Source organism: Ornithorhynchus anatinus, chromosome 4, assembly GCF_004115215.2.
Source record: "Ornithorhynchus anatinus isolate Pmale09 chromosome 4, mOrnAna1.pri.v4, whole genome shotgun sequence".
NCBI lineage: Eukaryota > Metazoa > Chordata > Mammalia > Monotremata > Ornithorhynchidae > Ornithorhynchus > Ornithorhynchus anatinus.
Window position 1 is genome coordinate 95,237,428 of NC_041731.1, and position 26,357 is coordinate 95,263,784.

The following is a 26,357-nucleotide window of genomic DNA, read 5'->3' on the forward strand; positions in this document are numbered from 1 at the left end:
CGCCCGGGGGGGACCGCGGGCCTCCCCCGGGCGAGGAACTACATCTCCCACAATGCCCCGCGGAAGGGCCGAGGCCAGGCGGCGGGTCAGGACCGGACAAGGGGCCGTTTGTGGGGCCGCCCTGCCCTCCCCGCCCGTTGGCCAAGGCGGAGGCTCTGACGAGGCGGCCTGGGAGGATGAGGTTGGGCTTTTAAAAGACGGGGGCGCGTCGCCCAGCTTCTAATTCCCCGCTGGACTTGCCCCGAGCAGCAGAATCCCTTGGGTGCCAGCAGGCCTGGGGGCCATGATGGGGACAAGGAGTGGGCAGCTGTGGCCTACCCTGCTGCAGCTGGTCCTGCTGCCCGTCGTGTCCGCCTTCACGCCCTCCCTGGACAGCGATTTCACCTTCACCCTCCCGGCCGGCCACAAAGAATGCTTCTTCCAGCCCATGCCCCGCCAGGCCTCGCTGGAGATCGAGTACCAGGTAAGGCCTGCGCCTCCAAAAGGGCGGTGTGCCTTAAGCGTTTCCTGTGCGAAGCGCTGCGGCGGACACGGCCCCGTCTGGGAGTAATAATGTTGGTATTTTAAGCGCTTCCTATGTGCAGAGCACGGTTCTCAGCGCTGGGGTAGGCACAGGGGAATCAGGTTGTCCCACGTGGGGCTCACAGTCTTCATCCCCATTTTACAGATGAGGGAACTGAGGCACAGAGAAGGGAAGTGACTTGCCCGCAATCACCCAGCTGACAAGTGGCAGAGCTGGGATTCGAACCCATGACCCCTGACTCCAAAGCCCATGCCCTTTCCACTGAGCCACGCTGCTTGGCTCAGGGGAAAGAGGTCGGGCTTGGGAGGCGGAGGACCTGGGTTCGAATCCCGGCTCCTCCGCTTGTCAACTGGGTGACCCGAGACAAGCTACTTAATAATGTTGGTATTTGTTAAGCGCTTACTATGTGCAAAGCACTGTTCTAAGCGCTGGGGTAGACACAAGGGAATCAGGTTGTCCCACGTGGGGCTCACTTCACTTCTCTGGGCCTCAGTGACCTCATCTGGAAAATGGGGATGAAGACTGCGAGCCCCACGTGGGATAACCTGATTCCCTTGTAGCGCTTAGAACAGTGCTCTGGACAGAGTAAGCGCTTAACAAATACCAACGTTATTATTATTATTATTACCCCAGTGCTTAGAACAGTGCTTGGCACATAGCACTTAGCAAATACCGACATTATTATTATTATCCCACCTGGGCTCACAGCCTCCATCCCCTTTTTACCGATGAGGGAACGGAGGCCCTGAGAATTATGAACATAATTATTACATATAATGATTGCGTTGTGATAATAATATAATGATGGCATTTGTTAAGGGTTTACTATGTGCCAAGCACTGTTCTAAGCGCTGGGGGGATACAAGGTAATAAATTGGTCCCACGTGGGGCTCACAGTCGTAATCCCCATTTTATAGATGAGGGAACTGAAGCCCAGGGAAGGGACTTGCCCAAGCCCACCTGGCTGACAAGTGGCGGGGCTGGGATTAGAACCCATGACCTCCTGGCTCCCAAGCCCATGCTCTTCCCACTGAGCCGCACTTAGTATGTGCCAAGCACTGTTCTAATCGCTGGGGTAATGTTGGTATTTGTTAAGTGCTTACTCTGTGTAGAGCACTGTTCTAAGCGCTGGGGTAGATACGGGGTCATCAGGTTGTCCCACGTGAGGCTCACAGTTAATCCCCATTTTACAGATGAGGTAACTGAGGCACAGAAATGTTAAGTGACTTGCCCACAGTCACACAGCTGACAACTGGCAGAGCCGGGATTCGAACCCATGACCTCTGACTCCCAAGCCCAGGCTCTTTCTACTGAGCCAGCAGACAAGTGGCCAAGTGGGCATTAGAACCCATGGCCTTCCGACTCCCAGGCCCATTTTCCGTCCACTACACCGTGCTGCTTTCCTTTCACCAGAACAGCAGTGTTTGATCCCCAGATGCTGTTTTGCCTTTTTAAAAAAATATTTGTTAGGCGCTTACTATGTGCCGGGCACTGTGAGAAGCAGCGTGGCTCAGTGGAAAGAGCATAGGCTTGGGAGTCAGAGGTCATGGGTTCGAAACCCGGCTCTGCCACTTGTCAGCTGTGTGACTGGGCAAGTCACTTCACTTCTCTGTGCCTCAGTTACCTCATCTGTAAAATGGGGATTAACACTGTGAGCCTCACAAGGGACAACCTGATTACCCTGTATCTACCCCAGCGCTTAGAACAGCGCTGTGTACATAGTAAGCGCTAAACAAATACCAATATTATTATTATTATTACTAAGCTCACGGGTTGATACAAGCCAACAGTTTGTACACAGTCCCTGTCCCACATGGTGCTCAGTCAATCGATCAGTGGTATTTATTGAGTGCTTACTGTATGCAGAGCACTGTACTAAAATGCTTGGGAGAGTATAGTGCAACAGAATTAGCAGATATATTCCCTGCCCATAACGAGTTTACAGTCTAGAGAGGCTCACAGTCTTAATTCCCATTTTGTAGATGAGGTAACTGAGGCACAGAGAATAGTAATGTAATGTTGGTATCTGTTAAGCGCTTATTATGATGTGCAGAGCACAGTTCTAAGCGCTGGGGTAGATACAGGGTAATCAGGTTGTCCCACGTGAGGCTCACAGTCCTAATCCCCATTTTCCAGACGAGGTAACTGAGGCACAGAGAAATGAAGTGACTTGCCCACAGTCACACCGCTGACAAGTGGCAGAGCCGGGCTTCGATCCCATGACCTCTGACTCCCAAGCCCGGGCTCTTTCCACTGAGCCACGCTGCTTCTCTAATAATACTAGCACTTGAGCGCTTACTATGTGCCAAGCACTGTTGTAATCACTGGCGTAGATACAAGAAGTGAAGTGACTTATCCAAAGACACATAGTGGACAAGTGGTGGAGCTGAGATTAGAACTCAGGTCCTCTGACTCCCAGGCCTGGGCGCTCTCCACGAGATCACGCGGCTTCTCAGCGTTATTTCTGAAATGTAGCTAGTTCTGGCCTGGGACGCGGTTTGAATCAAGCTGGCTCCAGGCCAGCCACCATCACCTGTTGCCCAATGCGGGAATCAAGTCAAAAGCAGTGGTAAAAATGGCTTTTCCCTTGGTTGCACAACCAGCCCGACATTTTACCAAGCAGAGCACGGTGTTTTGGAGAGTTTCACAACGTTAGACTAATACACGTTCTTGCTCATCATTGGGTGAGGCAAGTGACATTTAATGATTTCCTCCTGTTCGTCCCTCCCGCCTCCACCACTCGGGGCCAGAGATGTGCTCAATCTCGGGTCTCTTATCATCAGGTTGTAGGACTCCATATAAAGGGATGCAAAATTCTTGGGAATTATTTTATGCTCTCTATCTTTTGATCACGTAATTTGGGTGTGAAATGTTGAAGTGTGTCATCTCAATTCTTGTGTTTGTGTTAGGAGACATACTGGTTAAAATTCTTAGAAACAAATATCTGAATCAAGCTCTCTTACAGCCTGCTTTGCCAGGGATTGTTTTCATTACCGATGGGCAAAAGTTAGAATGATTAACAAGATTTGGGCTGAAGTTGTTGAATAGAAATAGAAATTCCATAGAAATTTTACCCCTGCTTTCACTATGCTGGGTTAGGATATCCAGGAATATGTCATATTTAGCAATATAGTGTTTTCACATTCAAGGCAGAAACGTCTTTGGTCACAATTTAGATATTTAAAGGCCAGATATTTTAAGAATGAGTTTAAACAAGTACATTTATTTTCTTCACTTTGCTCTCAATCAAGCACCTATTTTGTGAGCGCGCTGTACTAAGTACTTGAGAGAGAGGGGCTTGTCGTCACAGTCTTGCCCCCAAGGAGCTCAAGTCTAGCAGGAGAAATAATAAAATATTTCACAAGGAGGAGGCAGAAGGAAAAGAGGATATGTAGATGAGCGAGTGCTAGAATAACAGGAAATCCAGTCAGTATGTACAGAAGTGGTACAGGTGGTTTCTGGTGCATAGTGTAAGGGAAGACCCCAAGCTGAGCAGAAGATTCTTGGGAGACGTATTAATGTCTGGAGGGCCAATATTAGTGCAAATTAGCGGAACTGAGACCCAGTCAGTCAATCATTTACTAGGCACTTACTGTATGCAGAGCACCGTACTAAGCACTTGGGAGAGTACAAGATAACAATAAGCAGACACATTCCCTGCCCACAGTGAGCTTGCAGTCTAGAAGGGGAGAAGGACATTGATATAAATGAATAAATGACAGATCTGTGCGTAAGTGCTGTGGGGATGGGAAGGGGGAACGAATAAAGGGGGCAAGTGAAAGTGACGCAGGAGGGAATGGGAGAAGAGGAAAGGAGGGCTTAAACAGGAAAGCCCTCTTAGAGGAGATAATAATAACGTTGGTATTTGTTAAGCGCTTACTACGTGCAGAGCACTGTTCTAAGCCCTGGGGTAGATATAGGGGAATGAGGTTGTCCCATGTGAGGCTCACAGTCTTCATCCCCATTTTACAGATGAGGGAACTGAGGTACAGAGAAGTGACTTGTCCACAGTCACCCAGCTGACAAGGGGCAGAGTGGGGATTCGAACCCATGACCTCCGACTCCCAAGCCCGGGCTCTTTCCACTGAGCCACGCTGCTTCTCTAGGAGATGTGACTTCAGTTAGACTTTAAAGGCAGGGGGGAGTAATTACCTGTCAGATATAAGACGGGTGGGCATTTCTGGCCAGAGGCAGGATGTGGATGAGTGGTTGGCGCCCAGATAGATGAGATAGAGGTACAGTGAGAAGGTTAGCGTTAGAGGAGTGAAGTGTGCGGGCTGGCTTGTAGGAGAAGAGTAGCAAGGTGAAGTAGGAGCAGAGAAGCAGCGTGGCTTAGTGGAAAGAGCCTGGGCTTGGGAGTCAGAGGTCATGAGTTCGAATCGCAGCTCTGCCACTTGTCAGCTGTGTGACTGTGGGCAAGTCACTTCACTTCTCTGTGCCTCCGTGACCTCATCTGTAAAATGGGGATTAACCGTGAGCCTCACGTGGGACAACCTGATGACCCTGTATCTACCCCAGCGCTTAGAACAGTGCTCTGCACATAGTAAGCGCTTAATACCAACATTATTATTAGGAGGGACCAAGGTGATTGAGTGCTTTAAAGGCAATGGTAAGGAGTTTCTGCGTAGTAAAGAAGTGACAACAGCCTGGCAGAAGGAGGGGTCCCAAAGCCAAGCATGGGGACCCATGAACCATAGCTGAGGTTCGGCTTGGGAGCTCCCTCTCCTAAGAGGGTGGAAGGACAGAGTGAAGAAAGTCTTGTCTTATGCTGTCGAGTCGCTTCCGACCCGTAGCGACTCCATGGACACGTCTCTTCCAGAACGTCCCACTCTCCATCTGCCATCATTCTGGTAGTGGATCCAGAGAGTTTTCTTCGCTAAAAATACAGAAGTGATTTACCATTGCCTTCTTCTGCACAGTCAACTTGAATCTCCACCCTCGACTCTCTCCCGTGCCGCTGCTGCCCAGCCCAATGTTGGTATTTGTTAAGCGCTTACTATGTGCAGAGCACTGTTCTAAGCGCTGGGGTAAACACAGGGGAATCAGGTTGTCCCACGTGGGGCTCAGTCTTCATCCCCATTTTACAGATGAGGGAACTGAGGCCTAGAGAAGTGAAGTGACTTGCCCACAGTCACACAGCTGACAAGTGGCAGAGCTGCAATTCGAACTCAGGAGCCCTGACTCCAAAGCCCGTGCTCTTTCCACTGCGCCACGCTGCTTCTAGTTTTGACTTGTAGCCGATTGTCTTCCACTCGCTAGCCACTGGCCAAGCTAGGAATGGAACGGGTAGGCCTCTGCTTGACTGTCCTTCCTGAAGCCGAGACTGGTAGAGGACTGGAAACTCTAGGTGCCATCCTGGGGGCGGTGGGCGGGAGGGAAGAAAGTAGCCATAGAGAAAAGATAGCCACACCTGGTGAATAGGCGCCAAGGCCAAATCGCCCCAGAAGCCCCAGCTCAACCCCCATCCAGACAAGGTGGAGATTTCTTACTAATAATAATGGTACTTGTTTAAGAGCTTACTCTATGCCAAGCACCGTTCTAAGCACTGCGGTAGAGACACATTCATCAGGTTGGACACAGTCTCGTCAGGGTGGAGATTTCTTACTAATAATAATGGTACTTGTTTAAGAGCTTACTCTATGCCAAGCACCGTTCTAAGCACTGCGGTAGAGACACATTCATCAGGTTGGACACAGTCTCTGTCCCACATGGAGCTCCCATTCTTAATCCCCATTTTACAGCTGAGAGAACTGAGGCCCAGAGTAATGACGTGATTTGCCCAAGGTCACACAGCAGACATGTAGCGGAGTCCGGATTTGAACCCAGGTCCTTCGGACTCCCAGACCCCTGCTCTATCTAAGCCACGGGGAGAGTTAGAAAGAGTCATAACAGAGGAAGAGTGACCGATGGACAATGAAGGAGCAAGATGTGATAAGATGAATAGCTGGATAAATGACTCTCCGTGACAAGGACTCAGTGAGAGGCCTCCTCCTCCAGACGGAGCCCCGAGAACTCTGCCCCTGCACTGGGAAGACTAACCCTGGTTGGTCGGGTCTCAGTTCAGATGGATTCTGGGGCTCCCGTGCCAGTGTTGGGCAGAGGAGCTCCAGGAAACCGAGCGGGCTGACCCATCTCTCGTCGCCTGCTGGTCATCGCGCGGCCTGTGTAATAAATCCTCAGTACGTTGCGCCGTGTGCTTGACAGCTGGTGATTCTTGGTGCTCCCTGTGATTGATGTGGTAAGGACACCTTGGGCTTCCAAGGGTAGTGGGAAGCAGCATAGTAGTGAGAGGCAGCGTGGTCTAGTGGCAAGAGCATGGGCTTGGGAGTCAGAGGTCGTGGGATCTAATTCTGACTCCCTCACTTGTCACTTCCCCCGATTAGACCGTAAGCCCGTCAAACGGCAGGGACTGTCTCTATCTGTTGCCGACTTGTTCATTCCAAGCGCTTAGTACAGTGCTCTGCACATAGTAAGCGCTCAATAAATACTATTGAATAAATACTATTGAATGAACTTGTCTGCTCTGTGACCTTGGACAAGTCACTTGGCTTCTCTGTGCCTCAGTTACCTCATCTGTAAAATAGGGATTAAGACTGTGAGCCTCACGTGAGACAACCTGATTACCTTGTACCTACCCCAGTGGTTGGCACATAGTAAGCGCTTAACAAATACCGTGTTTATTAGTGGGGAGGCAGATTCATGAATGTGTTCCTCCTGAGGACCCTTCTCTGGAACTGGTCGCTGAAAATAGAAGTTCAGGTTAAGCTGCATTTGACCTATGACTTCATTGATGCAATTAAGTGAACCCTAATGGGCAGGCTCAAGAGGACCATCTCCTTCTTGTTTACCTTTACCCGTAGTTTACACACAAGTCCTGATCTGTAACTGTGGGTCTATAAAGAAGATAAATCAATCGGGGAAGGCCTCCTGGAGGAGGTGGGATTTCCGAAAGGCTTTGAAGGTGGGGGGAGCTGTTGTCTGGTGGATCGAAAGGGTGTGAGGGAGGTGCCAGACAGGAGGCAGGGCATGTGCAAGGGATCTCCCAAGAACTTAGTACAGTGCTCTGTAGAGAGTAAGTGCTCAATAAGTACAATTGCCTGGCTGAGCTGGGAGAGACAAGAGCGAGGCAATGAGAAGGTTATCCTGAGAGCAGTAAAGAGAAAGAACTAGGATGGAGAAGAAAAGTGGATAGGAAAGAGCTAATCGAGTGCCTTTAAAACCATTGGTCAGGATAAAGAGACGTGCGTAGTCATGCAGTGTTTCAGAAAAACGGTCAGGGCATGAGAGTGAAATGTGAACTGGAGATGGGGGAACACTCAAAGCAAGGCAACCAGCGAAGAGTCAAGCCAGGATCTGACACAACTCTTGAACCAAAGTGGTGGCCTCTGGAATGAAGAAAGGATGGGTGCTGGAACTGTTGTGGGGGAAAACAGTCAACAAGATATAGCCACAGACTGAATGTAAGAATTGGAAATAGAGGAGAAAATGAAGGTTAATACCAAAGGTGCAGGTGTCAGAGACTGGAAGGGTCCATGTCAATTGTGATGAGGAAGTTAGGTGGAAGAGAGAATTTGAGAAGATGGATGAAGAAGTCAGCCTCAGATCTATTGAGTTTGGGGTGTGGGCACCCTTGGAGCGATGATTGGCAAGAGGAAATGAGGTGAGTGGTCAGGACTAGAAATGTAGATTTGGAGGTCTTCCATAGTGAAGTGGTAGTTAAAATTGGGGGAGCAGATGGATTCCCCAGCAATGAATTTAAATTGAGGAGAACCCAGAATACAGCTTTGAACATGCCAAGTTAGGGGGTAAGAGACAGAGGAGAGCTCGTGAAAGACTGAAAAGAGCACAAACTTGGAAGTCAGAGGACCTGGGTTTTAATGCCGGTTCTGCCACTTGTCTGCTGTATGCCCTTGGGCAAATCACTTAGTTTCTCTGTGCCTCAGTTCCCTCACCTGGAAAATGGGGATTAAGACTGTGAGCCCTATGTGGGACATGGACTTTGTCCAACCTGATATCTTGTATCCACCCCAACACTGAGTACAGCAACTGGCATATAGTAATTGAGAGAGAGACAGACATGGACCACAGAGATAGGAGAAGCAGGAGAGAATTGTCAGTAAGCCCTAAGTTTGATAGCGTTTCCAGGAGAAGGGGCTGGTCCACAGTGTTGAAGGCAGGCAAGGGGTTGAGGAAGATTAAGACAGCGTTCACTAGATTGAGCTAGGAGGAGTTTCCCCTCTCAGGATGGTACCTGGAGAGTTTCCCGTCCTCTACCAGTCTCGGCTACGGGAGGGAGAGCCCAGCAGAAGCATATCCATTCCATTTCTAGCTCGGGCAGTGGCTAGCGAGTGGCAGGCAATCTGCTACAAGTCAAAACTCACCCGGGCTGGGCAGCAGCGGCTTGGGAGAGAACAGAGGGCGGAGGCTCGGGTTTACTGCACGGAAGAAAGGCAACGGTAAACCACTTCCTCATTTTGACCAAGAAAACTCTCTGGATCCACTACCAGAACGATTGCAGATGGAGGTGGGGCGTTCTGGGAGAGATGTGTCCATGGAGTCACTATGGGTTGGGCATGTCTCGACAGCATGAGACAAGACGAGGAGGTCGGTGATCTCGGAGAAGCAGCGTGGCTCAATGGAAGGAGCACGGGCTTGGGAGTCAGAAGTCATGGGTTTAAATGCCGGCTCAGCCGCTTGTCAGCTGTGTGACTTTGGGCAAGTCACTTCACTTCTCTGTGCCTCAGTTTCCTCATCTGTAAAATGGGGATTAAGACTGTGAGCCCCACGTGGGACAACCTGACCACCTTGTATCCTCCCCAGCGCTTAGAGCAAATAGTGAGCTTTTAACAAATGTCATTATTATTATTATTATTTAGAGAGAGCCGCCTCAGTGGAGTAAAGGGGGAGGACACTGGATTGAAGACGGTCAAGAGGGATGTTGGAGGAGAGCAAGTGCAAGTAGTGGACACATACCGTCTATCAAAAGATTTAGACAGGAATGGAAGCAGGAAGAATGCCCGAAAATTCCCCTGAATCCCTACTTCCATTCACAGGCTTCTGCAAGCATTGTGCCTTTGTATTAGACCAGTTCTCTAGAAAGTATGGTACTAGGAAAGGTTATCTCTGGCAGCAGAAGGGACTTTTTTTTTTTTTTTTACTCTCACTAGGGTTCCATAAAACAGACTGGAGTTGGCTGGGTGGTTGCACACAGTTGGAGGGTGTGTCTAAACCTGTGAGTAAATAGCCAGAAGGTGCTTTAGAATGATTCAGTCCAACAGGCTTCAACAGAATGAACAAAGCTGCCGAGAATTGATTTCTAGCTAGAGCTTTTGGAAGGGTGGACATTCGTTGTTGGAAGGGAGCATGTCTGTTCTACTGTTATATTGTACTCTCCCAAGCTCTTAGTATGGTGCTGCAGACACTCAGCTGTCAATAACCATGATTGACCGGAAGGGTGTCTCGGCTTCCTCATCTCTAAATTGTTTAAAACACTTGCTCTTAACTGAGCTGCGATTGGGACCGGGATTGTGTCCGCTTTTCTTGTAATTGGCCCGGGGTTTAGCCCAAGAAGGTGGGTGTGAGCCCCATGTGGTACAGGAACTGTGTTCAATCTGATTAACTTGTATCTATACCAGTGCTTAGAACAGTGTTTGACATAGTAAGCGCATAACAAATATCATAAAATGCTTAATAAATACCATGCCATTCAGGAAAGGAATAAGGGTGGAGTGAGCGTGCTGAAATAAAAGAGGGTGGGAGAGGGCTCACTTTCAGCCATTCACAGGCCCTCCCTCCCCTCATCCCTTGGTGGAGTGTGGAAGGCATCAAGCCATGCTCCTCTTCATTCTCCTCCTTTCTCCCCCCGACCCTAAGTCAATACAGTGTATGAAAGAGGTCAACTTATTTACGGTAGGTTTCCTAAAATAACTGATGTTGGCCAGCACGTGGAGATGCTACTCTTTTAGGTGGTGAGTTTACGGTTTTGTCAGTCTTTACACTCTGCTGCGGGATTTGTTTCCCAAAATGTGATTAGACTTCCTTTCTTTGAGACCCTTTGGAAAAGGGGCTTTGATCTTGTCAGACAGTAAGGTCATAATGGGAAGGGAATGTCTGCTAATTTCATTATATTGTACTCTCCCAAGCACAGTGCTATGCACATAGTAAGCACTCAATGAATACCATTCATTATTGAAATACCTTATTTTATATATCCATAAAAATTGCTTTTTTCCCCTCCAGAATGTAAATTTATTTGAAGGAAGGGATTATTCATTCAATCATATTTATTGAGCACTTACTATGTGCAGAGCACTGTACTAAGCGCTTGGAATGTACAGTTCGGCAACAGATAGAGACAATCCCTGCCCAATAATGGGCTCACAGGATTATGTCCTTAGATTAACCTAGCACCGTTGCATATTCATTCAGGTGCTAGAGAAATACCTGCAACATTGAATGAGCGTTATCAGATCCTAGTGAAGGAAAGAGGTGTAGATTTGTAAAATTTAAAAAAATATAGTATCGCATTTCTCCTGCTAAAACATATTTTATTATAAGCCAAAAGGGGAGCAGAAAAGAGTTTAAAAATAGAATGAAATAGTGAGACATACCCAACTCCCAAAAGATTGCTTAATGGAAAAAATTTGGAATATTATTACCCATATTCAGGAAAATTCTGTTTAATACCCACTCTGTATTTTTATTTTAAAAAGTTAAAATAGTTATTTTCTTCCCTCTCTTCCTCAGGTTTTAGATGGAGCTGGATTAGATATTGATTTCTACATTACGTCTCCAAAAGGAGAAACATTAATTTCTGAGCAGAGAAAATCAGATGGAGTCCACACGTAAGTAAACTATGAAGGAGCAGTTGATTGATTCATTCGTTCAGCCAGTCGTATTTACTGAGCGCTTACTGTGTGCAGACCACTGTATTGAGCATTTGGAAAGTACAGTCCGGCAACAGAGACAATCCCTACCCAACAACGGGCTCACAATCTAGAGGGGGAAGACAGCAAAACAAAACAAGTAATAATAATAATAATGTTGGTATTTGTTAAGCGCTTACTATGTGCCGAGCACTGTTCTAAGCGCTGGGGTAGACATAGGGGAATCAGGTTGTCCCACGTGGGGCTCACAGTCTTAGTCCCCATTTTACAGATGAGGGAACTGAGGCACAGAGAAGTTAAGTGACTTGCCCACAGTCATACAGCCGACAAGTGGCAGAGCTGGGATTCGAACTCATGAGCCCTGACTCCAAAGCCCATGCTCTTTCCACTGAGCCACGCTGCTTCTCTAGACAGGCATCAAAATAGATAAATAGCACCATAGATAAATGTACATCATTAATAAAATAGAGCAATAAATATGTACAAATACATACAAGTGCTGTGGCAGGGGAATGGGGTAGAGCAGAGGGAGGGAGTTGGGGCGATGGGGAGGAGGAGCAGAGGGAAAGGGAGGGCTCAGTCTGGGAAGGCCTCCTGGAGGAGGTGAGCTCTCAGTAGGGCTTTGAAGAGGGGAAGAGAGTTAGTTGATATAACGCCTGAAAGATTTTAGGACATAGCATGGAGGCTGGTTTTTTTCTGATCTTATTTTTCAATTAAAAAAACTCTTTTGGGCCTGTACTCAAGGAAAATCTGACATGAAACATGTACTTAAATTTAACATTTAATAGGTGTTTTACCTCAGGCAGATAAACTCAAGGACTTCAAATCAGTAATCAATCAGGGGGTATTTATTGAGTGCCTACTATATGCAATGCACTGTACTAAGCATTTGGGACAGTATAATACAACAAGGTTTGTACTTAATAGTAGTCTCTTCACCTAGCCCAGCCCAGGATCTCTGACATCAGCATGAATGTCAGACTGTTAGCTCATTATGGGCAGGGAACGTGTCTGCTGGTTTTGGTGTATTATACTCTCCCAAGCTCATGGTACAGTCGTCTACATGTAGCAAAATCTCAGTAAATACCATTGATTGATTGATTAATTGGACATAGATCATTTCCAGCTTTTCCACTGGGGAAGCACAGTGGTTTGGGCCTGGCATTAGTCCCTTTTCAGCCAACCCTTCCCTCTGAACTATTTTGTTTCTAGGTCTGTTTGATTGTCTTCTAACCACCACGTTTAGGTGAATAAGAGTAACTCTGGTAACCCGGAGATGAAATGTGACAGGCCTTTAGGCCCGGACTTCATTTTCTCCTGCCATTTCCTCTCCTTTGCTTCATTTTTGACTGTCTTAGCAGAAAGTTTAGTTTGTCAAGGTCTCGAGAGAGGAAGAAGCTAGGTCAGAATTCCTAACCTGCTTATCAGTTGTGTTTGCCCACCAGATGCTTATAATGGAGAGAACCAGGCAGGGCCTAATAATTACCCCAAGTACAATTTACTGCTGTTTGTTTTAAGGTATTTACAATGATTTCTGCTCTTTGATTACATGGGAATCAGCTGTATGTACCAACTGTACATGAAATTCCATACTGCTTTAAGTTGAGCCGGCCTTGACTAGTAGAGGAAATTCTTCCCGTCACCCACCACTCCCTACTAGTACTAGAAAAAGCACGAGAGGTAATAAATTTGTCTCTGACATACCCTTATGAAGACAATGCAGAGTCCGTGACATTTTCTCCCACACCACCCTCCAACCCAACCTCCAACTTTACCACTACTCAAAGCAATCCCCAGTCCTGGACGACTGGTGGTGGGATGAAGAGGGGCATAAAGGGCAGGGAAAAACCCCAGCCAGAAGCTGTCATTTAAGTAAGTCCTGCTCCAAACGGGGCCGTAAACTTATGCCATGATTACTCTGCATAATAATAATAATGCTAATGTGGTATTTGTGAAGCACTTATGTGCCAAGCACAGGGGGAGATACAAGATCATCAGATAGAGAAGCAGCGTGGCTCAGTGGAAAGAGCACGGGCTTTGGAGTCAGAGGTCATGAGTTTGAATCCCAGCTCTGCCACTTGTCAGCTGTGTGACTGTGGGCAAGTCACTTCACTTCTCGGTGCCTCAGTTCCCTCATCTGTAAAATGGGGATTAAGACTGTGAGCCCCACGTGGGACATCCTGATTCCCCTGTGTCTACCCCAGCGCTTAGAACAGCGCTTGGCACATAGTAAGCGCTTAACAAATACCAACATTATTATTATTATTATTATCCCATATGAGGCTTGCAATATAAATAGGAGCATACAAACCTTATTCAATAGTATTGAGCGCTTACTATGTGCAGAGCACTCTACTAAGCGCTTGGAATGTACAAATCGGCAACCGATACAGTCCCTCCCCTTTGACGGGCTATTAACCCGTCAAAGGCTATTGACCTTAACCTATTGTTGGTGATATCTTTTTTCTTTAATTATATTCTTAAAATATATCCTCTGTCCTTGATCTCGACTTCCAAAATTCAGCTCACAATATAGCAGCTTGTTTGGGTATCCCACTGTTGTTCCCTCTCCTCTCATGTTCTTACCTGTACACCTGTGTTGAACTGTGTGGCATGATGCCCATGCAGGGAGGCTGACATGAGCTCGTAATCCATTTAGGGACCATTTAGACACCGGTAGATTCTGGGACCTTGTAAACCCTTTGTCAGGTTTGCCTCTTGCAGATAAGGGCTTAGTGGACCTAAAAATACCATACTCAACTTTATTATATCATACATGAAAAATGGCAAACGTCAGTATTTTAGGTCATAGTAGGTGTTCTGGGTTTACTAAATCACTCAATACAGATTTTTATCATGATGATGAACTGTGGGAAGGGAAAGCTAACATAATACAGTCTGAGATTAGGTTATAATAATGTTGTTAAGCGCTTACTACGTGCAGAGCACTGTTCTAAGCGCTGGGGTAGATACAGGGGAATGAGGTTGTCCCATGTGAGGCTCACAGTCTTCATCCCCATTTTACAGATGAGGGAACTGAGGCACAGAGAAGTGAAGTGACTTGCCTACGGTCACACAGCTGACAAGGGGCAGAGTGGGGATTCGAACCCATGACCTCTGACTCCCAAGCCCGGGCTCCTTCCACTGAACCACGTAAGTAGCATGGCCTACTTGACAGAATGTGGGTCTGGGAGTCAGAAGGACCTGGATTCTAATCCCGGCTCTGCTGCTTGTCTGCTGGGTGACTTTGTACGCGTCACTTCACCTCTCTGTGCCTCAGTTCCCTCATCTGTAAAATGGGGATTGATGGTAAGCCCCCTATGGGACATGGACTGCGTCCAACCTGAGTAGTTTGTATCTATCCCAGCGTTTAGTACAGTACCTGGCACATAGTAAACACTTAAATACCATAAAAAAAGTTTTATTCTCTTAATCTATGCAATTCTCACTTGTTCCTATGTAATAATAAACCAACAGGCAATCGCCTGTTTATCACGAGCATGTTGATCCTTTTGTCACTGATCTGCCCAGCACATTCTCAGATGGAGGTTTTCTGCTTCTTGGGATCCACTTAGGATCTATCTATTTTTCTGTGTTGGTACTATGTTGCCATTCCATCTTCTCGAAGTGAGGTTTTTTGCACCGGCCTCACTCCATTGCTCCCTGGGTTATTGCCCTCTTCTCTTCCTCAGCATAAATTGAGCCACATCCCCTCCTTTCATCTGTGAAGGCAGAATCGGAGTTTGGTTTGGTGTCCCCCTCCGTTGGTAGCTTGTTATCCATCAGCAAAGTTTTTATTTTATTGAAACGGGTTCAATCTCCGTTGCTTCTCTGGCTTCACTTCCGGCTCAGTGTATAAACTCTCTACAGATATTTCTTCAATAAAAGGCACCTCTGCATTTATCTCTGAGCTCTTTTAATTGTCATTTTGTTCAGTGATCATTTTTAACTACAGTAGCAGCCTCTAGTGCTGTACATGAGATCAGCCAACTTCACACTCTTGCTTCCTCCTATCTGTGATTTAGTGTTAAGCGCTTACTGTGTGCCAAACACTGTAAGCAGCATGGCCTAGTGGTTAGAGGACTGGCCTGGAAATTAGAAGGACCTGGGTTCGAGTTCCACCTCCACCACCTGTCTGCCATGTGACCTTAGGCAAGTCACAGGGTGGAAAGAACTCAGGCTTGGGAGTCAGAGGATGTGGGCTGTAATTCCGGCTCTGCCACTTGTCTGCTGTGTGACCTTGGGCAAGTCACTTCACTTCTCTGGGCCTCAGTTACCTTTGGAAAATGGGGATTAAAAGTGTGAGCCCCATGTGGGACAACCTGATTACTCTGTATCTACCCCAGCACTTAGAACAATGCTTGGCACATAGTAAGCGCTTAACAAATACCATAATTAGAGAAGCAGCTTGACTTAGTGGAAAAAGCATGGGCTTGGGAGTCAGAGGACATGGGTTCTAATCCCGGCTCTGTCACTTGTCTGCTGTGAGACCTTGGGCAAGCCATTTAACTTCTCTGTGCCTCAGTTACCTCATCTGTAAAATGGGGATTAAGACTGAGCCCCACGTGGGGCAACCTGATTACCTTGTATGTACCTCAGCACTTAGAACAGTGCTTGGCTCATAGTAAACGCTTAACAAATCCGTAATTATTATTATTCTCTGTGCGTATGTTACCTCATCTGTAAGACAGTGAGCCCCTTGTGGGGCATGTACTGTGTCCAACCTGATTAGCGATTACCCTGTATCTACCCCAGCGCTTAGAACAGTGCTCTGCACATAGTAAGCGCTTAACAAATACCAACATTATTACTCCAGCACTTACTACAGTGCCTGGCACACAGTAAGCACTCAAACATCCTTAAAAAAAAAAAAAACTACTTGTATCAGTAGATACAAGATACGCCACACAGTCCCTCACAACGAGGCTCATGATCTGAAGGAGAGAGAACAAGGTATCGAATCCTCATTTTCACATGAGGAAACTGAGGCACAGAGAAAAGCTAAGTGACTTGCCCAAGGTCACCCAGCAGGCAAGTGGCAGAGCCGGAATTAGTACCCAAGTCCGCTGACTCCCAGGCCCGTGCTCTTTCCATTAGGCCATGCTGCTTCTCAGTATATGCTAGCTGGTGGGAATTGCTCAGATTAACACAAAGTTCTGCTCTGGAGTTTTGGCAGCAGGTCAATATTTGTTGCTGAATTGTACTTTCCAAGGGCGTAGTGCAGTGCTTTGCACACAGTAAGCGCTCAATAAATATTGAATGAATGGAATGAATGAATGAATCAGTAGGGTTACCAGCCCTCGGCCCTGAACTCCCAACTGCCCCGGGCCGTAGCTTACCAACTGATTTATGAAAACGGTCCTAATGGAACGTACATTCTGCGTACTTTGCTGCCAGCTACCTCTTCACACTCCCTGTCACGTTGAAGTGGAGAAATTGAATTTTTGAAATCTGGATTTTCATCTAGACCATAAGTTCCCCGTGGACAGGGAATGTGTCTACCAAATATGTTGTACTCTCCTAAGCACGCTCAGTACAGTGCTTTATATACAGTAAGAGCTCAATAAATACGATTGACAGATATTTAGCTATTTCTCTGGTGAATGCAAATTTAAAAATTACTTGTGCTTCATAAAAAGTTGCTTTCTTTGATCCAGCGTAATTAGAGCTGATGAGCGAGGTGTTCTTCTTGCAGAGTGGACACCGAAGAGGGAGACTACATGTTTTGCTTTGACAATTCATTCAGTACCATTTCCGAGAAAGTGATTTTCTTCGAACTAATCCTTGATAATATGGGGGAACAGGCGCAAGACCAAGATGACTGGAAGAAGTATATTACTGGCACAGATACATTGGATATGAAACTGGAAGACATTCTAGTAAGTTCACTTATTTTAACAAAATGGATACCTGTCACGAAGAATACTTTTATGTAACACTGCCGTCCTTTACATTTGTTGCCTATTCAGGAAGATTTTTCGGCATCAGAAAGCTGTAGATTAGTCTGAAATTCTAATGTAACACATTTCAGCTATGTTTTAGTAACGGATCAAGAGGTTGTGATACTGAATATTCAAAACTGTACAGTCCTTTATTATTTAACGATCTCCCTGCAAAGGTGGTTGTGTACATACCAACAGGGCTGTATGCAATGCCCCCGTTTGCACAAGTTTAATCTTTTGTCATATGTACCATAGCCTAATGCTTATTTTTAAAGTGAAAATCCTTCTGCAGAGTTATCTATTCAGTTTTTTGTTCAGTGAAGATTAGAATTAAGCCAGAAACTGTAATACATACATATATATATCATGGTTTATAGTGTCTTTTGTTCTGGTAGAGTACTTTAATAATGTTGGTATTTGTTAAGCGCTTACTATGTGCAGAGCACTGTTCTAAGCTCTGGGGGAGATACAGGGTAATCAGGTCGTCCCACGTGAGGCTCACGGTTAATCCCCATTTTCCAGATGAGGTAACTGAGGCACAGAGAAGTTAAGTGACTTGCCCACAGTCACACAGCTGACAAGTGGCAGAGCCGGGAGTCGAACCCATGACCTCTGACTCCAAAGCCCAGGCTCTTTCCACTGAGCCACGCTGCTTCTCTTATCTCTGTATAGCTTTGTTTTTATTCATTTGAAGCTCATATTGAGATGATTAAGGCATTCCCATATGTTACTCCATAACCTTTTGACCCTCATCACAGAATACCTACCTAGTGCAGCATATATTAACTTTAGGCATGACCTAATCGAAAGAGCTCTTGCCTGAGCCGGGAGACTTGGGTTATTTCCTGTTCGGTTGCTAAAAGCTATCTGACTTTTGATCACCTAACTTCTGTACCTTTATTTCCCAGTCTATAAAATGGGAAATGCTGCCTCACGGGGATAAAATGAGATGACAATACGGGTGAAAGCATTTTTAAGTTCGTAGGACTAAAGAAGCTTTAGAAATGCAAAGGAATATATAATTGTTTATTGGTGGAACCCAGGGAACCCTCTGGATTGTAAACGTTTCGTGGGCAGGGAACGTGTCTATCTACTCTCTTACATTGTTATATTGTAACAATAATAATTGTGGTATTTAAGTGCTTACTATGTGCCAGGCACTGTATTGAGCCCTGGGGGAGATACAAGCTAAGTTGGACACAGTCCCTGTCCCGCATGGGGCTTACAGTGATAATCCCCATTTTACAGATGTAGTCTGCACACAGTAAACACCCAGTAAATACAACGGATTGATGAAAACCTTAGTGAGCAGAGGATTGTGGAGCGTAATCACGCTCCTGTCGGCTTCCCCCCGTGTTCCTCTCTGGCTTGGCGGGTCCCAGTTCTTCTGAGGTTCCTCTTCCTGAGATAGCGGTGGCACGGAGAAGTTGGAAGAGGGGCGGCTGCTATTATGGGGGCTCTGGACCCCATTCCCTTCACCCGGCACACACCACTGAAGCAAACCCCTCCAGAAATCCAAGTTCCAAAAGGGACTGAAATCTACTCTACTTCCCCACAGGTAAAAATGCAGCCATTCAGCTTTCTGCCCATCTCCGTCATCTGTGGCCAAAAGCATTTTGGGGTTCATTTGATCTGCTTATTGCCCATCAGTGCTCCAGTGGGAGACTGGCACGCAAAGACTAATGTTTATTGAAATAGGGGTTTGTTCAGGTGAACCCTTGTCCTTTTAAGGCAAGGCATAGTGGATAGAACACGGGGAAGCAGCAGATCATGGGTTCTAATGCTGGTTCTGCCGCTTGTCTGCTCTGTGACCTTGGGCAAGTCACTTTACTTCTCTGGGCCTCAGTTCCCTCATCTGGAAAATGGGGATTAAGACTGTGAGCCCCTCTTGGGACCGGAGCTGCCTCCAACCCGATCTGCTTGTATCCACCCCAGTGCTTGGTTAGGTGCCTGGATCGTAGTAAGCGCTTTACAGATACCACGATTCTTACTCCCCTAGACTGTACGCTCGTTGTGGGCAGGCAATATGTCCGTTCATTGTTATACTGTACTCTGCCAAGTGCTTAGTACAGTGCTCTGCACACTGTAAGCACTCAATAGATATGATTGAGTTTTTGATGGAGGAAAAAAAAACTTGCTGCTGACTGTGCTTCTGTAAGCATGAACAAAAGCAAAATATTGGTTATGGTTTTTGTCATCACATGATAAAACTAAGGCTATCCACATTTTTAAAAATAAGGCTATCCCATTAAAAAAAAAAAGCCATTTTAAGGTAAGCATTCTTTCTATAAGGCCTTTCTCTGCATCTCTCTCATCTGGGCAAAGCACTATAAATAAGGTGCACATTATTGCATCAGACAGACATTTTCAGCCATTCTTTTAGTAAAAACCCTCAAGACCCTTATTTCTAGACACCAGTGTTAAAATACAGTTGTCAAATCAAACTACAATGTACGTGAAATATCAGCTACTTTCCAATTGTTTGAATGTCAGATGTGTATTCCTGACCTGCTCTTCCATTCTAAAACTATCATTGCAGGAATCCATTGATAACATCAAGTCCAGACTGAGCAAAAGCGTGCATCTCCAGAATCTCCTGAAAGCATTCGAAGCTCGGGACCGAAATATACAAGAAAGCAACTTTGATAGAGTGAATTTCTGGTCCCTGGTCAATTTAGGAGTAATGGTGGTGGTGTCGGCAATTCAGGTGTACATGCTGAAGAGTCTTTTTGAAGAGAAGAGGAAAAGTAGAACTTAACATCTGGAGCTGCCCTAATCCCTAAAAGTGGCAGAAAACCATACAACAGACTTGCAGAAAAGGATATTGGTATTCTCTTCACACTTGTTTTCAGCAGGAACTATACTTAAAGGGCCTCTGATTCACATGTAACTTGAATATGGCATAATATTTTCCTTTCATCCCTAAAGTGCAATTACCAATCTCCACTGAATGTCCCTTGTAGGGTTTTTGCAGTATTTTTGTACGTGATGGTTAACGTGAATCAAATTACAGGTATTAGCTCACGATAGTCTAAAGCAATAATGATCCTGCCGTGGTTTTGAAAAGCATTTCCCTAAGTCACGGTCATTCTTTTATGGAGTATCTCTTGTCCTTTAGAGAACTTCACAACCAAGTATTACACAGACTTGCTGTATATATTCCCCGAACCTCTGTGTGCTTCAGCGGTTTTCTAACTTGGGCCAACTATGTTACATCTCGGGAATATTAACTGTAAAATCTTTCTTGAACGAGCTACCTAAGGGATTACTATTTACTTCAAACATAGGGGTCCTCATCTTTCTGTACCTGCACCTAACTCCCAGTAGAATACATAGCTGATTGTGTGTGCCGTTAAAGTTGAGCGCATTGGGTTTTAGCCTGCTTTTAATTTGGACTTTATAGTGAAGACTAAAGGGGGATTTTTGTATTTTTGTATCCAAAAAATGGCTCCGCAATCATGTGACCAGTTTAACAAGTGTACCTACCGGACTCAGATGCTAAAGTATTAAGATTGGTTCCTTCGGCAATTACTAAGAAAAATTAGGAAGCCGCCTGATTGTCCAGTTTATCAGAACACGTCTTCTAGGAGGTGCTTCTTAAAATGCACACTGGCTCAATGCTTTGAAACAATGAATTAAAAATGCAGAAAATATATTACTTTTTATACTGTCTAATTTAAGTGATCTCTAATGCGAAGTTTCACATTTGCTTGATGCTAGTTTTTAAACTTTTTTAAACCTCCTCGTGGTTTCACTTAAAGTTATTTTAACTCTTATTTGCGCAGTGACATAGCTAGTGGGGCAGAGACTTATTTATTTGTAATCTTTAAAAGCTCAAGAGGAATGAAAAAATGTTTTAATTATAGCATGAGCTTCTCTTTATAATAACAAATAATGCCTGTAACTGTGCACCCATTTTCCTTTACAGGGAAAAACCTAAGATCTTTCAGTTTGATTAAATTCTGTTCTCTCTGTACCAACAAGGAATACTTGTTTAGAAATTTTGCCCATCATAAGCCAGTTACAACGTTAATCCCCTCGGGAAGTGAATTAACAGTTCCCAGTGACAGTCTGCTCTGGGGACCATTCGATGCTGCTTTTATTTCTCGATTCACTGACCCAACTTCGACCCTGCCTGTAAAAATCTTACCCATCCTGCTGGGCTTTTGGGCTGACTTGAACCAGCCCTGGTGTGAGTTGCAGCACTTTGTTGAGATGACTTTGCTACTTTGGTCAACAATTTTCTATTTAGTAGGCCCGTTATGATTACTAAAAACATGGAGAAACTCACATTACACCTAGGTGCAAGGCTGAGAGATTTTTACTGTACTGGCTCTTGCCCTCCACTCACTGCAGTTACATCTGTAGTTCATACATATGGAGGGGGGGAAAAAGGTACACTCCAAGATATTGAGATTGGAAGAAATGTCCCAAATCGTGTAAGAGTCGATCAACGAGCCAAGAGGCCAACCACCTTCTTTTTTCCCCACTCTGAAACAGCCAGCTCCAGTTCTTTAGCACAACATCATTTTAAGCCAATTAATGCCTCCTCCCTTAATTGACCAATTAACAGTTCTCCATTTCCTCATTTTCCTGTATTAGCAATTCAAGGAGGAAAAGCTCTGTGGGGCAACAAAGAATCACAGTCACTGAAGCAGCCCAATTTCTTTTTTCCAGCCACAAAACTGTTTTCTGAGAATCTTTATGAGATGCGATTTTAATTTTAGCACCGTTAATATTAAGCCATTTAGCCGTGACCTGCTGCATCTTTCTATAAAACTGTGATTAAGAACTCTACCTCCTATATAGGTATGACAGGCTACTGTATTCTGGCTCCTCCTCTGACACTGGCCTTTCTAAGGACATTCATAGAAGGTGGATTGCACCACAAATTTTAGACAAAAGGTACTCTAACATGCCATCTGAGGTTATCTTAATTACTGATGGGCATTTCGGGGAGGAAATTGTGGGGTTAGAGAGCTCAAGATAGTGGGAATTTCTTCGGTGAGTTTTCATCTCCACAAAGTGATTGTAAAAAAAAAAAAAAATTGAATTGAGGAGCCTATTACCTTGTATTTTAAAAAGATACAAATCCAGATGTGTAAATTGCAAAAAAAATATAAACGTGAATATTTTTGAAGTTGTGCTGTTTTTATTCTGTGGCATTTTCTAAAATCATCTAGTAGGAAGCAAACATATTTAAATCTTTACCCCAGAAAGTGGTAGGGGTAGAAAATAGAAATAGGTTTGAGGTGGGATGGGATAATTGTAAAAAAAAAAAAAAAAAAAAAAGTCTCGAATTATGGGAGGGAAAAGTTAAGCTCAAAAAGAATTTAGATTATGAACCTATAATCTTTCTACTAGAGTAGAAGAGGAAAAAGGAAAAGTTAAGGATGTAGAGAAGGCCCATCTTCATTCATTTATTCATTCAATTGTATTTATCGAGCGCTTACTGTGTGCAAAGCACTATACTAAGCACTTAAGAGAGTACAATATAACAAACAGACGTTCCCTACCCACGAGTTTACAGTCTAGAACTTGGCCATGCTGTTTCAAATATCGTTTTTGATGCCGCTATCTGGAATAATGCATTTCAATGGACAAATGGACATTTCTTCCGCTAACATTGTGTCCAGTGAAATTATCGGGAAATCCGATAGCAGGTAGTTAACTCTGTATTTGAGTCCGGTTGGGTTTCAAATCCCTCATTTTAAAATTTTCCATTTAATTGGAGCACCAACATCCTAGGGCCTTTATGGGCTTCCATTTGAAATCAGGATTGTAAAATGAAAAAAAGCAATGCTGGACAAAAACTGCAGGATGAATTTTGATTCCATATTTGACCACATACTACTATTAAGGGAATTCCCCTTTTTCTGGTATGTGTGGAATTTCCTGCTAAATGACCAAAATCTTTGCCACTTGAATGTAGTGGATAAGAAGAAGTCTCTTCTTCAACTACCTCTCCTTGAAATAAATTCCTTCAGTGTTTGTCCCCAAAATTATATGGCCTTTAAGAGAATAGTATATTAGTGTTTTATGACATGCTTATTAGGGAGAGGCAGCTGTCCTTCATATTTGAAAAGGATGCTATATTTACCCATTGTTAAAGCTCAAACTCGAAAGAGCTTCAACCACAGCCTTCAGAGACAAAGTCATACTAATATAAATTTCATCCAAAAGGCTCTAAAAATGAATAATCCAGCCTGGTCATTCAACTCATTTAAAATACAATATGGGTAATAAAAAGTTAAAGTCCACTTTAATCACATCATAGAGGGACAAAGTTATATTAGCACAAATTTCATCCAAAAGATCCTAAAAAATAATCCAGTCCTGTTGTTCATGGCATTTAGGATCCAAAATGTAAACACGGGAAAAAGAAAAATCAAGTCACTGTTCATCTCAACATTTTCATGGAGATTGCCCATTTCCACTGGTTAAAAAATTGAAACCATTCCACGGTTTCAGCTGTCAAACCAATTTACTATACCTTCTGAGAGCTAATTGTTCCAACAGTCTATCTGGCCAGTGTGAATGGAGACCGCCCGAATGATAAAAAAATTCCCCAGAATAATTAGGATTTGTGGGAAATGAATAGTAGAATATGGAATCTCTCAACACCCATTCCTAGTAGTATGAGATGTTATGTATTTAGAATGGTTAGGGAAGAGCCATAAAAAATAAATGGTGGTATTTGTTAAGCGCTTACTACGTGCAAAGCACTGTTATAAGCGCTGGGGGATACAAGGTGATCAGGTTGTCCCATGTGGGGCTCTCAGTTTTAATCCCCATTTTACAGATGAGGTAATTGAGGCACAGAGAAGTTAAGTGACTTGCCCAAAGTCACACAGCTGGCAAGCAGCAGAGCCGGGATTCTAACCCATGACCTCTGACTCCCAAGCCCGGGCTCTTTCCACTGTGCCGACTCAAAGACATTTACAGAAGAACAGGAGGAAACGTGTGGCTTTGGCTAAATTTAAATATTTGCCTGGTTCACATTCTCCTAGAGCAATGGAGCTTTCTGGTCCTCAGTCATATTAAGCGCTTACTGTGAGCTGAGCACTATACTAAGTGCTCGGGGGAAGTGTAATACAACAATAAAGACACATTCCCTGCCCACAATGAGTTTACAGTCCAGAGAGACCCCAGGCACTGTGACATGAGTTACTTAGGCTATCCTCCCATTAGACTGTAAGTCTGTGAGCAGGAAATGTGTCCACCTCTAGTACTCTCCCAAGCTGTCCTTTTCAGTCAATCAGTGGTATTTATTGAGCACTCTCTTTGTGCAGAATGATCTTTTCCATCCTGAAGAGTCAAAGTCACAGATATGAAAAGGTAGAAGAATCATAGAGGGAACGGTATGAAGGAAAATTCAAAAGAAAGGAGGTGCCTCAGCAGACAAAATGGACGGAGAGTCCTCTGGTGGTACTGCCCTTCCGTCGGAAGACGCTGGACACCGCCGATGCCATCCTGGAGAGGGTTTATGGAGCGGGAATCTCGTACTTTGTCCATGGAAACATCGGAGAGCACCGCTCAGATAGCCGTGGTTAAGAGGAGAAAGGTAAGTCCTACCGTCCACCAAAAATGGACTCGCCATTTTAGCCGAAGAGACGGTTATTAATAATGGTAACCGTGGTATCTGTTAAGCACTTACTACGTGCCAGGCACTGTACTAAGCGCTGGGGTGGATACAAGCAAATCAGGTTGGACGCAGTCCCGGTCCCACGTGGGGCTCACGGTCTCAATCCCCATTGTCCAGATGAGGTGACCGAGGCCCAGGGAAGTGACGTGACTTGCCCAAGGTCACCCAACAGATAAGGGCGGAGCCGGAATTAGAACCCGGGTCCTTGTGACTCCCAGGGCCTGTGCTATATTTTTGCCTGGTACCCGGCCCCCCATGGGATGCACCCAACATAATAATAATGTTGGTATCTGTTAAGCGCTTCCTATGTGCAGAGCACTGTTCTAAGCGCTGGGGGAGATACAGGGTAAACAGGTTGTCCCACGTGAGGCTCGCAGTTAATCCCCATTTTCCAGAAGAGGTAACTGAGGCCCAGAGAAGTTAAGTGACTTGCCCACAGTCACACAGCTGACAAGTGGCAGAGCCGGGATTCGAACCGATGACCTCTGACTCCCAAGCCTGGGCTCCTTCCACTGAGCCACGCTGCTTCTCTTGTAGGGAGAAGGGATGCAGCTCGAGGTCACGGGACGCAAGCGCTCTGAGGCCTCAGCAGGAGCAGAGGTCAGTTGGAAGTTCTTTTCCAACTTTTATTGCAAAAACTAAGGGAAAAGCCAACCTGAAAAACAAAGTCCACAGAGGATTACAACAGAAGCAACAACAAATTAGACAGTTTGCCCTCTGTACGACTAAACGGATTGGAGCCCAGACCCAGGACAGCGAGGGAGTCCCCTAAGAACGGTGGTATTAAGCCCTTCCTGCGCCAAGCACTGTTCTAAGAGCCGAGGCAGAGAGAAAAGATCATCTGAACGGTCATAGTTAATAATAATAATGTTGGTATTTGTTAAGCGCTTACTATGTGCAGAGCACTGTTCTAAGCGCTGGGGGAGACACGGGGAATCAGGTTGTCCCACATGGGGCTCACAGTCTTAATCCCCATTTTACAGATGGGGTAACTGAGGCCCAGAGAAGTTAAGTGACTTGCCCACAGTCACACAGCTGACAAGTGGCAGAGCAGGGATTCGAACTCATGACCTCTGACTCCAAAGCCCATGCTCTTTCCACTGAGCCATGCTGCTTCTTGTCCCACACAGGGCTCACGGTCGTAAGGGGGAGGCAGAAGATATATTTTATCCCCATTTCACGGGGGAAGAGAAGTCACTGGCTCTAGGTCACACAGCAGAGCTGAGTTTGGAACCCAGGTCCTCTGGCTCCCAAGCCTACGGTCTTTCCACTACATTGAACGGCTTCTTTTCTCTTTTTCTTTTGACCGTATCCCTACACCACTTGGCCCAGGAAAGGCAGGGGATTCTAGGAATGTGAGG

General features: G+C 45.3%; 1 protein-coding gene and 1 non-coding gene across 2 annotated transcripts; both read left to right on the top strand.

The window, feature by feature from the left end:
• The first annotated feature begins 66 nt into the window (after positions 1–66).
• On the top strand, positions 67–22,491 carry TMED5 (transmembrane p24 trafficking protein 5). Its single transcript, XM_029063209.2, has 4 exons — positions 67–463; positions 11,270–11,367; positions 17,105–17,288; positions 19,891–22,491. The coding sequence occupies exons 1-4, from the start codon at positions 284–286 to the stop codon at positions 20,107–20,109; spliced, it is 681 nt and encodes a 226-aa protein (XP_028919042.1). The 5' UTR covers positions 67–283; the 3' UTR covers positions 20,110–22,491.
• Positions 8,757–8,894, top strand: LOC114811810. Its single transcript, XR_003759506.1, has one exon. It is a non-coding gene; the product is annotated as a small nucleolar RNA SNORA7 (small nucleolar RNA).
• Positions 22,492–26,357: the final 3,866 nt, after the last annotated feature.